This window comes from Melanerpes formicivorus, unplaced genomic scaffold, assembly GCF_026170545.1.
Source record: "Melanerpes formicivorus ecotype bairdi unplaced genomic scaffold, bMelFor1.0.p_v2 SCAF_18, whole genome shotgun sequence".
NCBI classification, from domain to species: Eukaryota; Metazoa; Chordata; class Aves; order Piciformes; family Picidae; genus Melanerpes; species Melanerpes formicivorus.
In genome coordinates this window covers 12,773,811-12,790,242 of record NW_027142370.1, presented here as the reverse complement: position 1 = coordinate 12,790,242, position 16,432 = coordinate 12,773,811, and the positions used below count along the sequence as shown (strand labels likewise).

Here is a 16,432-nt window from a genome sequence, read left to right as displayed (position 1 = left end):
CTACACATTAGCCACAACAACCCCATGCAGTGCTACAGGCTGGGGTCAGAGTGGCTGGAGAGCAGCCAGGCAGAAAGGGACCTGGGGGTACTGGTTGATAGTAGGCTGAACACGAGCCAGCAGTGTGCCCAGGTAGCCAAGAAGGCCAATGGCATTCTGGCCTGGATCAGGAATAGTGTGGCCAGCAGGAGCAGGGAGGTCATTCTGCCCTGTGCTCAGCACTGGTTAGGCCACACCTTGAGTCCTGTGTCCAGTTCTGGGCCCCTCAGTTTAGGAAAGATGTTGAGTTGCTGGAATGTGTCCAGAGAAGGGCAACAAAGCTGGGGAGGGGTTTGGAACACAGCCCTGTGAGGAGAGGCTGAGGGAGCTGGCGTTGCTTAGCCTGGAGAAGAGGAGGCTCAGGGGAGACCTTATTGCTGTCTACAACTACCTGAAGGGAGGTCGTAGCCAGGAGGGGGTTGGTCTCTTCTCCCAGGCAACCAGCACCAGAACAAGAGGACACAGTCTCAAGCTGCATCAGGGGAGGTTTAGGCTGGATGTTAGGAAGAAGTTCTTCATAGAAAGAGAGATTGGCCATTGGAATGTGCTGCCCAGGGAGGTGGTGGAGTCACCATCACTGGAGGTGTTTATGAAGAGACTGGATGGGGTGCTTGGTGCCATGGTTTAGTTGATTAGATGGTGCTGGATGATGGGTTGGACTTGATGAACTCAAAGGTCCTTTCCAACCTGGTTAATTCAATTCAATTCAATTCAATTCTATTCAATTCTACTCTATTCTACTCTACTCTATTCTATCTTTATGTCTAATGAGCCAGCCCTTTTCACCAACACCTCACACCATAGCCATGCAGAAGTGAATCACAGGACAGTTGGAGACAGGAGCCTAGCAAGTGCTGAAATAGTCCTGAGGGCTTCCAGAAGCAGGTGAGTTGCAGGTAAATAAGCCACAGGAGACCTGTCCTATTGCCACACATGACCTGTCCTAGTGGTGAGGCATCATCTAGAGTCTCTGGGGAGACCTTAGAGCAGCCTTCCAGTACCTAAAGGAGACCTACAAGAAAGCTGGGGAGGGACTTTTCACAGGGAACTTTCACCTGACAAGGGGCAATGGATTGAAGCTGGAAGAGAGCAGATTTAGACTGGAGATTAGGAAGAAATTCTTTCCAGTGAGGGTGGTGAGACACTGGAACAGGTTGCCCAGGGAGGCTGTGGATGCCCCCTCCCTGGAGGAGCTCAAGGCCAGGTTGGATGAGACCTTGAGTGAGCTGGGTAGTGGAAAGTGTCTCTGTCCATGGCAGGGGGATTGGACCTAGATGATCTTTAAGATCCCTTCCAACCCAAACCATTCTATGATTCTATGTGGAGGAGCTGTGTGACTGCTGAGGGACACAGAATGATCAAATTGCTGTGCTTGGAAAAGGTCACCAAGATCACTGAGTCCTACCAGTTGACTTAGACTTTCTGCCTTCAGCAATGCTTGGGCTTCCTTAACATCTGATATTGGGAAACCTCACCTCAGTTCCAGCACCTCTCCATGCTGTAGTGGCCTGTGTGTAGTTACTCATTCTTTGCATACAGATGAATTTCTAGCTTTTAAAAATACCTTCTCCCCTTTAATTGATGAACTCTAAGGTGAATTTATAGAAAACCATCTTACTTCCTCTCAACTGTTTTGCAGAGCTGAATGAACCAAATTCTGCTCTGCTCATGACCAAGGGGAAATGGCTGGTTATAAAAAACCAACAGCTTGTTGGTTTAAATTGTGGGGGGGTTCTCTCCCCCCTGTGTTTATTTCCTGTGCTATTGCCTGATTCCAGGTATTGCTGGGTTGGGAACAGAGCTATAGCATAAGCACTAAAACTGACCCTTTTTTTCCTCCCTAAGGGCTTTCAGTCCCATTATATTTTAAATCAAACTCTGAACTCCAGCCACCTCTTGCTTCCCATTTCAGATGGGAGATTTATCAATATATATGGCCAGGGATAAACCACAGCAATTTCGAGGAGAGGGCTGGTCTCCTGATACACACTGCTCTGCAGGCTGCTCCAGCAAAGCCAGCCCTGCCCATCAGAGCACTGGTGGGCAGAGGGGCTGTAAAAAGAACCCCAGCAAAGTGTTGCCCTTGAAAGCAGAAGAATTCATGCTCTCTGCACGTTAGCTGCTCAGCCCCTCTTGTAGCTTTTCCAGTACAAGTTCCCTGGGAGACTGGGGGCAAGCCAAGGTGGACTGGAGGAAAGGAAAGAATCAAGAAAGGAATTATAAACAGAGCTATCTATCCCATGTTTAACCCCATTTACTACAAGGGATGCATCTGGCCCTCAGAAAATGGGCTGAAGGGAGAATTTAAGTAACTAAATCATCCTTGCATTTGGCTGGCAACCCACGAAACCAGCCAGCTCTTTGTAACTTATCAGTAACTCACACCAGCTGACTCTCCCTTCCTCCTCTGCTGAACAAACACTGAAAATGGAGCAGGGCCTGAAAGGGAGACAATCCCATAAAATCTGGGCACAGAGTAATTGGGGAAGCAGCTGTCCCCTCCTGACGCTATCACAGAAATCAGAGATGGAAAAAATCCTGTTAGGTCATGCAGTCCCTCCCTTTGTCACTGCAGGACTGCTCCCTAACGTGGATTTTCCAGTGCCTTGTCCAATCTTGTTTTAATACTCTCTAAGTGATAGCTTCCAGCAGCTCCCTTAGCAGATTATTCCTCTGCCTGATAAGCACTGCTGTCAAGATTGCCCCCGCTTTTAACAGCGTTTTGCCCTGTTATTGCTGTGCACCTCCAGAGGATGTTCAAGAAGGTAAGAAGGAATAATGAAGTTTGGAAAAAAGCTTCAGAATTCCAGACAACTCCACAAGCCCCACATTCTACAGCAAAAACAAGGCATGCTTACTTTCCCTCTCCCCCCCTTATCTTCCTGACCAGGAGATATACAACCATATCAACAAAGCAGCTGGTGACAAGCACATGCCGAGTTCAATACCAGGCAGATGGAAGAGATCAGCCCCCAGTTCCAAGCCTTTTGAACATGTCTGTTTGCTGCAGACAAACAACAAATGACTTAACCACATCAGCTACAGAATGGCCTCTGCCTTCTTTCAAACCTGCTTAGGTCATCACTTTCTGTCTAGCTTCCTAATAAAATGAGGTGTGTGAACCACCTCTGACTGCTCTCCACCTTCAGCACTGAAACTCAGCAGCCATTTGCGGTGGTCCCAAAGGCTCGTGGAAATCACAGGCTGATCACCATGGAAGGAGGTTCACACTGCCTGTCACCTCTTGAGCACATAAAGAGGCAAGGGAACAGTGTGGAAAGCTCTCATGGGGAAACAGGAGGGATGGGAATAGGTGTTTTGGGAGCTGTCATGAGGAACAAGACCTATGGCAACAGCAGAGTGCTAGGACACAGGACATGCATCCACATTCAGGCTTCATTAGTTGTGCTGCACACAAAAATGCAAATTGTTTTATAGAACCTTATGAAAAGAAGGTCACAGGCCATGGAGCTGAAGGTTGTAACAAGCCTCCAGACATTAAATCCCACTGTACCTGTTCAAATCCTTTGCCTGCTTTGCACTGGCTTCATCCTGTCTTTCCTATTTGACAGTGGCACTGCTGTGCTTTTACAGAATACTAAAGTCCTTTCCCTTCAGCTTTTCTTCTTCTTTTTTTTTTTTGTTCTCTCTCTTTATTTTTCAAGGTTTAAGAATCTTGCATCAGCATTTTTCCCCCACTTATATGCCACAGATTTCAGCTGAAGTTAAATCCAGAACGCACCAGTACCAGAGCGAGAAGAGAATTAGTACCACAGCTCTGTCATCCCATCAGAGCAACCCCGGGGAAGGGGAGAAGAGAGGGACAGACGTGCACTAACCAAACCCATCACCTAGAACTACAGTGACAGACAGAATCAGTCATGGGAAGATGTCTATGACAGCTTAAAATAAAAATAATTCACTTTTCTCCAGTTTGTTACTGGTCCCTCCACACTAAAACCAAGGTACCCTGCTCCTCTGCACCACGCTCTCACCAAGCAGTTTGAATCACCTGTGTCCTCAGCTCTCACAAATCCAACTCACTACTCTTGGCATGCAAATCTTGTGAACTTGTTTTTAGCCTCTTCATCATCCCTGGAGCCAAGCAAGGGCTCAGCTCTTCACCACAGCACAGCAGATGCTATTGTTTAACCCTCCTGTTGCACATTAGCCATATTGTTTAACCAAATACATTACCAAACAAATAAGAGTAATTGTTTTGTATGGAGATTTCAAGGTAAGAACCAGGACAGAAACCCACAATATTGTGCAGGCAAAAGTCAGTGCAGAAGTTGGACTTGCTCTTCTTTTCCCATCTTAGTGTTAACCACTCCCTGTAACCTACTATGGGTAAGTGCACCTCAAATTTTCTGGAACTTAGACCATGACACTTTTCTCTGCATTGCACCGGGTTCTGAGCACACAGCTACAGCCCAAAGAGCAAATCTCTTTGAACACTTTGAGATGCATGAAGGCAGGGTCCCCTTACCTCGAGCACTCTTCCTGTGATGTACTTTTCACAGTTGTCACACCTGATGCCAAACTTTGCGTGGTAGTCGGTCTCGCAGTATGGAACTCCATCCCTGGGGAGGAACAACAGCCCACACAGAGAGCTTTACACAGGCTGGAAGGTTTACTGGGAGACAAAGCAGCTAAGATTTCTTAATGCTTCAACACTTCATAGGGTGCTTATGGGATCTGGCACCTCTCAAATACCAGAATTTATTGGTTCTGTAAAGGATTGCATAGTTCTGCAATTGCATTACAACTCTTCAGGCCCTCCTGAGTCTATCACAATTCCACTTTCCTGCTTTGTCCCTGAACTGGGCCATCACCTCTCCCCTTGCTACAACATTCAGCCACTGAGATCCTCACACCCTTTGTTTTTATAGTGCTACTCAGGCTTCTTCCACATTTCCCCCTCTTTGGAAAAACAGCTACTTCTTCATTTTATTCTTTCCCTCTTACCATCTAATCAATCCAATACATGTGTCACCTAATATATAGATCAAACCTCATCTCTTAGCTTACACTGCACAGAGTAATGTCTCAACTGAGTATCTTAACTGTAAACCAAGTTTTGATTAACATTTTGGTCCATGGACATTCTTCACTGGACCTGCTTAAAGGCAGTCCTGGATGAGCCATCTCAGGAATCTGCTCCATAGAAACCAGTAATGACTCTTGGAACTCAACCTGAGAGACAGAGGAGTTCTGGCAGTATGTTCATCACAGTACATTAGAGGTTGGAAGAGACCTCAAGAGATCATGGAGTCCAACTCCCCTGCCAAAGCAGGATCACTTAGGGTAGTCTGCACAAGAATGCATCCAGGTGGATTTTGAAAGTCTCCAAAGGAGACTCCACAACCTCTCTGGGCAGCCTGCTCCAGTGATCTGTGAGCCTTACAGTAAAGAAGTTCCCCCTTGTGTTGAGGTGGAACCTCCTGTGCTGCAGCTTACATCCATTGCTCCTTGTCCTATCACAGGAAGCAAGTGAGACAAGCCTGTCCCCTCCCTCCTAACACTCCTTCTACAGTGCCACTGCTTTGCACCTACAGGAGAACACTTCCTCAAGCACTGGAGAAGCTCACCCTCCCCACATCACCCTCACTGTAAAGAAGTTTCTCCACATGCTGAGGTGAAACTTTCTATGTTCAAGCTTGTACCTGTTGTTCCTTGTCTTATTGTTATGCACCACCCTAAAGAGATTGGCCCCCTCCACTTGACACCCACCCCTCAGATATTTATACACATGGATGAGATCCCCTCTCAGCCTTCTCTTCTCAAGACTAAACAGCCCCAGGGCTCTCAGTCTCTCTTCACAGGGGAGATACTCAAGTCCCCCGTGCATGATGGGAAGCTCTTTCAGCACCACAAGTGATAGAGGACAAGGTACAATCTAAGAATATGAAGAACAAACCCACAAATCTTAGTTTTATCCTAAAAAGTCAGGACCAGAACACTTGGGCTATTGCTCTGAAATAAACCTCTTGGTTTCCTTTACATTTCAAGCACCACTCTACCAAGTTCTACACTCAGGCAATTAAACCAATGGATGAAAATGAATCACTCTAGGAAAACCTGGAGACTCTTCCCCTGCTTGAACATCTCAGTTTACCATAGTTCAACATGTTTACTGATCAGACAGATTTGCTAGCAGAGGCAGAATTTCCCTGGACATTTCCCTGGGGAAACATAAAGATTAATTTTACAGCACACAAGTTGGACTGCTCAGAGACTAACCCATAAGTTATCACAATAATTAATTGAATTAAGTGAAGCCAGGATGTTTCTTCCCTTGAGTTATTTTGTTTGGCATTAAGCTTTTCTCTTTTTGAAAGGAGGATTGCAGAGTAACTCTATCTTTAAAATTTATGGAGGTTTTATTATGAAATAGCAAGGAGGGGAGGGGAAAAAAAAAAAGGCACTGTACCAAAACTACAGCAGAGGAGCACAGCATCTGAGATAATACAAACACCCTTTTAATAAATACTGCTTCTCCAGTGCAAGCTGTGAAATTAAATGTTGCACTGGTATTAATCCAGATCCAAATAATTGTTGAAAGCCAATGGGACCCCAACTGACTGAAATCCATCATCTCTGGGCACTAGTGACTGAGATTCTCAGCTGTTTTAAGAAAATATCATCATATCTGCATGCTTCTCCAAAGCAGAAATGAACCCCAGGTGCCTTGGCCAGCAAAAGCTCTGTGTCTCACCAGACTGATGGGAGTTGGGCTGTGCGTGCTTTGTGCTGCCTCTCATTGCTGTCATCACCTTCAGTCCAAAACTGACTGCACAAGGGGCTGGAGCAGCACGAAACCATGATGCCTAGCTCCATCCTGAGATTCTAGAGAACATTTCTGCATATATGAATCACATGGGAAGGAGAATATCTGCTTGTTCACATCACAGCATGGCACAGAGCAGAGTCAGACACAGATAACTGAGGGTGCATCTTCAGGGCTTTGAAGCAGACTGCAGCCACTGCCTTTCTGCACCTTGGCAAGCCTCATTCCAGGTAAATGGACACATTTGACTTCTGCTTTTCCTCTTTGATTTTTCCCTTGCCTTTAGTACAATTTAGATAATAACCTCTAATCTTCTGTGTGCCTCACAGAATGGTAGAGGCTGGAAAGGATCCCTGAATATCATCCAGTTCAACTCCCCTGCTACACCATGATCAGCTAGAGAAATCACCCAGAAACATATGCAGGCAGGTTTTGAAAGCCTCCAGAGAAAGAGACTCCACCACCTCTCTGGCCAGCCTGGTCCAGTGCTCCATCACCCTCAAAATGAAGAATATTTTCCCTTTGTTCACATGGAACCTCCTGTCTTCCAGTTTGTGTCCATTGCCCCTCGTCCTGTCCCTGGACACCAGTGAGAAGAGTGGCTCCACTGAGCTCCAAACATGCACAAACAAAACCTCAAGGACATGCAGTGCTAAATTAGTTATTTGGTATTAAAAAGAATGCTGAAAACGAGTGGAAATGCTCCCAGCATGAACTTACTTGCTGATGTACTCTGCGTTCAGCAGCTTGCCGCATATATTGCACTTGAAGCAGCCCAAATGCCAGTGTTTGTCCAAGGCAACCAAGGACTGCCCATTTTTGATTTCTGAACCACAGCCCCCACAATCTGCAAGAGAAAAAAAACAACAGTAAAAGTGAATCCACAGGCTTCAGATGGTTAACTGCAGCATGAGGAGCCAGCAGTGTCCTAGTGCAGGCCCCAAAGCTCACTGATAGATGGCAAGTGGTGCTGCCCTAGCATTGCCTTGACACTACTAAAAGAGATGAATAATTGAAAAGAGGGGGGGAAAAAAGCCCAAACTTATGTTTCCCAGTGCCTTAAGTTATATTCCTGTCAATTTATATTGTATTTAAAAGACAGGAACTTCTGCTGGTTACGTTTTCAAGCATCTCAAATTAGCCCAATAAAATTAATGAGAGAGACCGAAACGTCATGAGACTAAACCAAATTATTGGTTCACCATATTAAACTTTCTTCTAGGTCTTAAGAAACCCCCATCTGTTGTCTCTCAAAATGTGTTTTGCAACCATGAAAACAAAGCCCTAGAGCTGAAATTAGAATCATGGGATCACTTCAGTTGGAAATGACCTTTGCAACCGAGTCCAGCCATTCTCTAACCCTACAACTCCAATGTGACATTCTGTAACCAGGACAACTACACCAACTCTTAGGAAGCAACAGAAATTCCTGAGCACTGCAAAAGTGATGGCTGGCTGGATATTTTTCATTGATAAAAAGCTCCAAAAAGCAATGAAAATTAAATGCAAATTATGTCATACTGGATAGCACAGGCCAGGCTATACTGGTTAAACAGGCTAGGTCACAGGATGTTAGGGATTAGAAGGGACCTCTGGAGACCTTCAAGTCCAGAGCAGGTCTGTTGAATCTAGCACAGATCACACAGGAATGCATCCAGACAGGTCTTGAAAGTCTCTAGAGAAGAAGACTCCACAGCCTCTCTGGGCAGCCTGTTTCAGTGCTCTGGGACCCTTTACAGTAAAGTTCTTCCTCATGTTGAGGTGGAACCTCCTGTGCTGTAGTTTATATCCATTGCTCCTTGTCCTATCACAGGGCAAAGTGAGCAGAGGCTGTCCCTGTCCCTTCCTTCCTGATGTTCAGCCCTCAGATATTTTTATACATCTGTTAGATCTCCTCTCAGTCTTCTCCTCTCGAGACTAACCAGCCCCAGGTCTCTCAGCCCTTCCTCACAGGGCAGTGCTCCAGCCCCTTAATGATCCTTGTAGCCCTCCCTTGGACTCTCTCTAGTAGATCCCTGTCCCTCATGAACTGGGGAGCCCAGAACTGGATGCAATATTCCAGGTGAGGTCTCACCAGGGCAGAGTAGAGGGGGAGGAGAACCTCACTCGATCTGCTGGCCACACTCTCCTTAATGCACCCCAGGATCCCATTGGCCTTCTCGGCCACAAGGGCACATTGCTGTCCCATGGATCACTTGTTATCCACCAGGATTCCCAGGTTCTTTGCCACAGGGCTGTGCTCCAGCAGATCACCTCCCAACCTGTACTGTGAACTAGTCATAGTCCCCAGATAAACTAACTGAGGGCAAGACTATTTGGGGGGCTTGGTTTCCACACTAATAGCCTACTTTTGAGCACCCAGTTTAGACAGGCTACACAGACATGGGATTTGAATCTGGCTTTCTGTATGCTAAATAAATCCTCTCATATCCTGAAGGGACCTGCTCTCAGTCACTCTTCACTCTGTAGGTTCTGGTTTATGGATAATCTTCTTACAAAATGTTCAAATAATCAGAATATTGGCAAAATAAAGAGGAGTATCAGAAAGAAATCTCAGTAATCTCAGTAACTCTTCTAATCCTCCAGATTTTATCCCCTGTTTTATCTGCTCTCAATCACCCTTCACTCTGTAGGTTTCACTCTTCACTCTCTAGGTTCTGGTCTAAGTTTAATCTTCTTACAAAATGTTCAAATAATCAGAATATTGGCAAAATAAGGATGAATATCAAAAAGAAATTGGTTCTAGTCTCAGTATCTCAGTAACTCTTCTAATCCTCCAGATTTTATCCTCTATTTGATGTGAAACCATGTGTGTGGGATTTTCATTCAGGCATTCTCCATGTACCCCAACAATTTGCTAAAGACAAGAGAGTCATTTAGAGATGCCAGAAGAGCAAAACACCACAACAATGTCTTGCAAGGAAAAAAAAAACCAACACAAAAGCACTAAAAAAAAGAGATTTATCTAATTATTAAGAAAGGACTCCAGATGTAGGCTCTAATTACAAGGTTTAGGAAAGATGTTGAGTTGCTGGAAGGTGTCCAGAGAAGGGCAACAAAGCTGGGGAGGGGTCTGGAGCACAGCCCTGTGAGGAGAGGCTGAGGGAGCTGGGGTTGCTGAGTCTGAAGAAGAGGAGGTTCAGGGGAAACCTTATTGCTATCTACAACTACCTGAAGGGAGGTTGTAGCCAGATGGGGGTTGGTCTCTTCTCCCAGGCAACCAGAACAAGAGGACACAGTCTCAAGCTGTGCCAGGAGAGGTTTGGGCTGGATGTTAGGAAGAAGTTCTTCATAGAAAGAGAGATTGGCCATTGGAATGTGCTGCCCAGGGAGGTGGTGGAGTCACTATCACTGGGGGTGTTTAGGAAGAGACTGGATGAGGCACTTGGTGCCATGGTTTAGTTAATTAGATGATGTTGGATGATAGTTTGGCCTTGATGATCTCAAAGGTCTTTTCCAACCTGGTTGATTCTATTCTATTCTATTCTATTCTATTCTATTCTATTCTATTCTATTCTATTCTATTCTATTCTATTCTATTCTATTCTATTCTATTCTATTCTATTCTATTCTATTCTATTCTATTCTATCCTATCCTATCCTATCCTATTCTCTTTTTAAACAGTCCTCTTGAAAAGCTTCCTAAGATTCTCTTAATTTCTGAGACACTGTTAGTGCAATGGTAAATGTTTCATTTCTGAGTGCACAACAATAAAGGATAGCTCTTATTTGCCTCTAGTGGATTTGGAATTCACGAAGGGAGCAATAATAGGCCTCTCCAGGGGCACACTGGAGAGCATTGATATGTAGAAACAAGCCCAGCATGAAAGTGTGTGCAGCACAGCTCAGAGCACTGGAGTTCTGCTAATAAAAAAAGAGAACATTTGGAGGGTGTCTGCATTTTGTCCCACAAGAGAATAAATACTGCACTGTTCTGCAGGACCAATCCTTTAGCTGCAACCAGACATCAGTTGGTGAGATCTCCAGCACTGGCGCTTTATCTGTGATCTAATTTCAGCTCACTGGTTGAGGCTTGGTCTCACAAACTTAATACAACACTGTGTGCTCAGACATCATTCACCTTTCACCTGGTTTAAGCTTGGGTGGGCAGAGAGAAAGCATTTTGTGAGCTGCTTTCTTAGTCTCCACTGCTGTTTTCTCTGTGAGGTTCCAGATAATTAAAAACAAATATTGCGGTTGCCATGCCAACCGTGCCTACCGAGGCAAAGTCCTTGCCTTCCTGCCTTGGATGCAGCATCCTTTGGTGACTCATCTAATTTCAACCAATAACTCTGCAGAAGACATCAATTTGCTGCTACATGTTGATGTACTTCGCTGAGTACCCTTCAGCATCGGCACTGCCACAAGAGGTTTCCACAGGCGGCACTTTGCGAGTCGAACAAAACAGGTAGGGAGGCGTTGGTAGAATAACAAAACCATCAAGGAGGCAGGCAAAAAGCAAGTATTTGACATTCTTCCTGGCTTTCAAATATAAGGCAAAAAGGAGGTGAAAAACAGAGTGGGAGGATGAAAATAGAAGGACTGGTCATAGAATCACAGAGTGGTCCAGGCTGGAAGGGACCTCCAATGGTCATCCAGTCTGACCTCCCTGCAGTCAGCAGGGACATCCTCAACTAGATCAGGCTGCCCAGAGCCTCATTGAGCCTCACCTTGAATATCTCCAGGGATGGGGCCTCAATCACCTCCCTGGGCAACCTCTTCCAGTGTTCCACCACCCTCTTAGTAAAGAACTTGTTGCTAACATCCAGTCTAACTCTGCCCTTCTCTAGTTTGAAGCCATTGCCATTGTTCTATCACTGCAGGTCTTTGCAAACAGTCTCTCTCCATCCCTCTTATAGGCCTCCCTCAGGTACTGGAAGGCTGTTATTAGGTCTCCCCAGAGCCTCCTGGCTGGTCAGAGGGAGCAGTGATATTAGGAGCTCGGTGAATCCCAAGAGACCTCCTGAAAGCATTTTTGAACTCAAGTCAGAGATAAATAAGCTAAGCAAACAACTAACAGCCCTGAGGCAGAAGCAAGCCCTACGTGATAGTAGGTCAGCAGATCACCTGCTCCTTGCCTCAGCTTCCTGGAAATCAGATGTTTTGTTCACTACTGTTCTTTCATAAGAGGAATTGTTTGTTTAAAACATTCATTTCTTTTCCAAGAAGACTGTTGTTTAACAAAGAGATAACAGTTATTGCTTTGTGTGATACGTGGCATAGCTACGGACAGCCACACCAGGCTTTCAGCTTTCCAGTTCAGCCAAGATGTCCTTGATGCTGCTGCTTTACATCCTGAAATCCTGGTCCTAGCCTAAGGATTAGAGGCTTGGAAAACAGCTGGTATTGTATATTGCTCTTTCACATATCACTTGCTAACCCAAGTGCTTCCCAAAGTCTTTATTATCCTTGTAGGTGGTGTTAATTTTCTGTGTATTGCCACTGCTCAGGCTCTTGTATATCCTGCTACAAGCACATGCAGACATCTCCATGCATTTGTGGCTCAGCCCATCAAAGTTCTATGCCCCACACTAGGGAGGGATTCCACAATTGCTATCAAATTTCCTGAGTCCTATAGGCACCACAGCTCCTGTGTAAGGATGATACTTATCTGGGATCCTGGCAACCCCATGGCAACACTTTTCTTGCAGGCCAGAGGTGCACTTGAGTTTGCCCTTGCAGAAATCATTTATCTGTCAGCTCACCCCCAGCAGTGCATGGTTTGAAAAGCAGAGCTGGTCAGGCTCAGATGATGATGAGATCAAATCCCTTTACAAGCCCAGCCTCCAGTGTGGCTGATACCATCCAAGTTTGAACAGGACTCTTAAGTCACTGAAACCTATGCACAGCCTCCACCCATTGCTAATGAGAGTTAGAGCAGACCTGCATTTGGAGTTTAAATGTGTAGTCTTGAGAGTTTACCAGGAGAAAAGTTAAACTTCTGCTTTCCAAGATCAAGTTTTGCCACAAATGTTTGCAGTGCTGTTTGCCTTTGAGGTGCTGAGGGCTCAGGTCCCTGTGCACTGGGCAGCCTGGTGCAGCAACCTGATAGAGCTGGAGAACGGCAAGGCAAGAAAAAGTCTGCATGAGGGCAGGGGGTGTACAGAGAAAGGGTTCTACAGCATAGATAATCAAATGAACTTGCTCTGTCACTACTCAAGCAGGCAAATGATGTCTATTAAAGTCAAAGCTATTTTTCCCATAAGAAAAGGAGACAGACAATGGTCATTAAAATATGGATCTGCAAATGCAGCCAGGCAAGATGGCTGAGCATGAGCCATCTCTGGGAATAAATGACACGAGGAAGCAGCTGAAAGGGCCATCCCCTTCCCAAAGGAGAGCAGCAAGAGAGGAATCAGCATAGCATCTCCCACTGCAGGAGATGGAGAATGGAATTAGTGAAAACTTCTGCAAAAAGAGATAGGGGGCAGGGAAGGGAAGAAAAAAAGAGGAGAATTTTCTCCCTGAAGTGGGCTGGATTCCTTATATACAAAGAAGAGCAATCTATGGGGTCAGCCTGTCCTCACAGCAGAGGCGTTCCAGCCCTCTGGACTCGCTCCAACGGTGGTAGCTGGACCTGCCCTGCCCTTACAGCACCAGTGGCAGAAATTTCAGGCACACACATTGGTGTAAAAATTTGCTCTTGGAGCCCGTGCAGACTAAGAAGCACCAACAGAGAAGAGCAGAAACCCTCCTTACTTCGCAGGTTCTGTAGAGGGAAAGAGCCAGTGGTGCTGGCAGGGGGCAGGGAGCACTTCTGGCAGATGCATTCCTTCCCGTTGAACGTCACCCGGTCCCCCGCAGGGAAAGGCAGCCTGCAGCAGGACAAACAAAAGCAAACAGGTTAGAGGCTCAGGCCTTTGCCAAATGAAAGACCTTTCCATAAAGGAGCTGACTATTATTCCTCTGATTTCTTTTGCTCTGCTTTGTCCCGTTCTCATTGACAATTTTTCAGCTCCTCAGAGGTACTGAAGGGACATAGCAGACAACTGCAAAAGCAGATGTTACAGCTACTTAGGAAAGAATAACATCTAAAGACACAAAAACAAACACAGCACTCAAGCCCAAATCCTGCTGTAGCTAAGAAATGTGGCATTAACATGGGTTGATCACTAGCAGGATCAGTTACACATTGAAAATAAACCTGGTATTACAGGCTGTAAGAACAGACAAATGCAGCTGCTTTATTGTTGTTAAGCTTCATGGGAGAGCTGCCTTTCATACATTAAAAACCCAGCACTTGTCCTCCCAACTTTGATCATATCAAAGCCCCCCTCTTAATGCATATGCACAGAAAGGAAACATTGGTGAACTCTCACTGGAGACAAGATAACCCAGTTAGAAACCCAAAGCATCCACACTGCTCTTCTGCTCTCCTCAGCGACAGCTCTCCTTACCCTTAATTGAATCTTTCCTTTTTATCAATGCCCTTAAAACAAAAGACTTTCCCCTGGGAGCTTTGCCTGGGCACAGAAACTGCTGAGGCTTGTTCTCCCAGAGGGCCAGATGGACAAGTCGCTTCACAGTGCAGCAAAGGATGGGCAGGACTTAGGAACACATTTCACTCCACCCAAAGCTTCTGTCCAACTAAATCCCAAGCGAGCTAGCAAAATATGATTAAGTGGGGCACAAACATAACACAGGCCTCCTGCTCCTGGTGGAGTCCATCTGATGAGATGATTTCATTAATTTTTCATTACAATTCTGCATGACATTGCCCCACAAATGCTGCTATCAAATTGATACCAACTGAGAGGTTGTCCTCGCTATAAAAGCCGCACTGATCCTTCTTGCAAAGCACAAGCATCACCTTGCTGCTGTTAGCTCAAGAGTGCCTTATTCTACATTTGTGCAGCATTTAAAAGTTCTTATCACTTAAAGAGAGAACAAAAGCAGTGCTGCCCTTTGTCTCTAAAGAATGGCACTAAACTCTACTCCAAACCAGCTAAGTAAGCGTCCAACACCGTCATCCATTTGGGATCACAGGCAATACCCGAAAAAGAAGGAGGACACGCGGAGTGTAAGCATTGCTGCCTCTCAGGCTGTCTGCTAATGAACTCTGCTGCTCACCTTTTCATCAAATTCATGATGAACTTCCAAAAAATGTCTCAAAAATTGAGTGATGTAACCCAAATGCTGCCCTAGTCTTCTACTGCTGGGGTAGTTTAGGCTGGGTGCCTTCTGCTGCTACCACACAAGATACACCTTTGGTGCCCCGGGTGTCCAGCCCAGTGGGTAGACACAGGAAGCTGTGTATTTCATTCCCATAATGTCCTGCTCCCTATAAAACCACCTGCAAACTCCTTTTTCTTCCCTCTCTGCCCTCAGGGGAGATGCTCCCTGTCTGGTAATGGAGGGGGAGTTATCTCAAGGCCTTTTAGGCCTGGCTAGGCTTAATGCCAAGAGGAAGAGGGGGAAGGGCAATCTCAGATCTGGCCAGCTGAGATTAGCCTAACAGTGGAAAGGGGGAAGAAAGAGTCCTGGGGGTTCTGGGTGTACCCTCAGGTGGGGAGAGGGTAAAATGAGTTCAAATGAGAGGAGAAGAACAAGCTAAGTGACCTGTGGCACAACAGAGCCAGAGAGGTGACACCCACAAAACATGCCAAAGCTCACAAGCCCCACTCCCTGCCACAGAGCCTCCTTATAGGGGAGGGCACATGGAGGCTTTCCTAGCCCATAAATATATCTTACTTATTTCACTTTCTAAGAGTTCAGTGTGAAATCTCAGTGCCTTGTCATTCAGATGGGAGAGGGCAACAGTTCCAGTTCTCTGTTAAGTTTCCCACATCTACAAGATCAAATCACAGGGTGCACTGGGTTTCCAACCCTTTCAATGTCATCTATTCCAACTCCCCTGCATTTAGCAGGGACATCCCCAACTAGACCAGATTGCTCAGAGCCCCATCAAGACTGACCCTGAATGTCTCCAGGGATGTGTCCTCCACCATCCCCATATGAAGACTGCAAGGTACCTTGCTCTCCAAAAAAAACCCAAGAGGAAATCCTCCTTGGGAGTTGCCTTCCCAAAGGCACAGGCAGACATTTCCTTGCTGCTCTTCTAAACCCATAATTAAGGCTCAGAGGTTGCTTCACAACCTTGTTCACTGGGGATCCAGAATTTGTACACAACACATTTGACAGTATTTCTGTGACTCTGACCTCTGCTTCTCACAAGGAGCCCTGCCTGAGGATGAGTGAAGGCACAGCAGAAGGTGATGGTAACGGGCGATTCACAAGGTGCCACCTTCTGAGCTCTGTAACTTGTGAGCAGGTCTAAACATAGCACTGTAGGTTAAAAGCAGCATTGTCTTCACATAATGTGACATCTCACCACCAGTCACCCACTGAACATTGCTAGGTATGGCCTTTAATCAGCTGTTTATCCCTTAAAAAAATATTCAGTGTGACTTTCACAGTTGGATGATCTATTTTTAAATTGAGGCTTAAGAGCATCTTTAGAGCAGCTCTCTGAACTGGCTTGTAGGATTTCACTACATCATCTGTGATTCATTTCCCAATGAGTTTTGTTTTATCTGCCTGCCTGCAGTATTTGTAAACCCAGAATCCACTGGAGCTCAGCAACAAAAGTGTGTTGTAAAAACA

At 45.7% G+C, this 16,432-nt stretch overlaps 1 protein-coding gene across 11 annotated transcripts in view; it reads right to left on the bottom strand.

Moving 5' to 3' along the window:
- The window catches only part of ABLIM2 (actin binding LIM protein family member 2), a 152,244-nt gene that overhangs the window by 76,581 nt on the left and 59,231 nt on the right, over positions 1–16,432 (bottom strand). For all 11 annotated transcript variants that reach the window (XM_068149656.1, XM_068149658.1, XM_068149660.1 and 8 more), the window contains exons 4-6: positions 13,529–13,644; positions 7,550–7,676; positions 4,529–4,622 (exon numbers count right to left, since the gene is read on the bottom strand). In XM_068149656.1, coding sequence (XP_068005757.1) covers positions 4,529–4,622; positions 7,550–7,676; positions 13,529–13,644 — 337 coding nt within the window. The remainder of the gene's footprint in view (positions 1–4,528; positions 4,623–7,549; positions 7,677–13,528; positions 13,645–16,432) is intronic.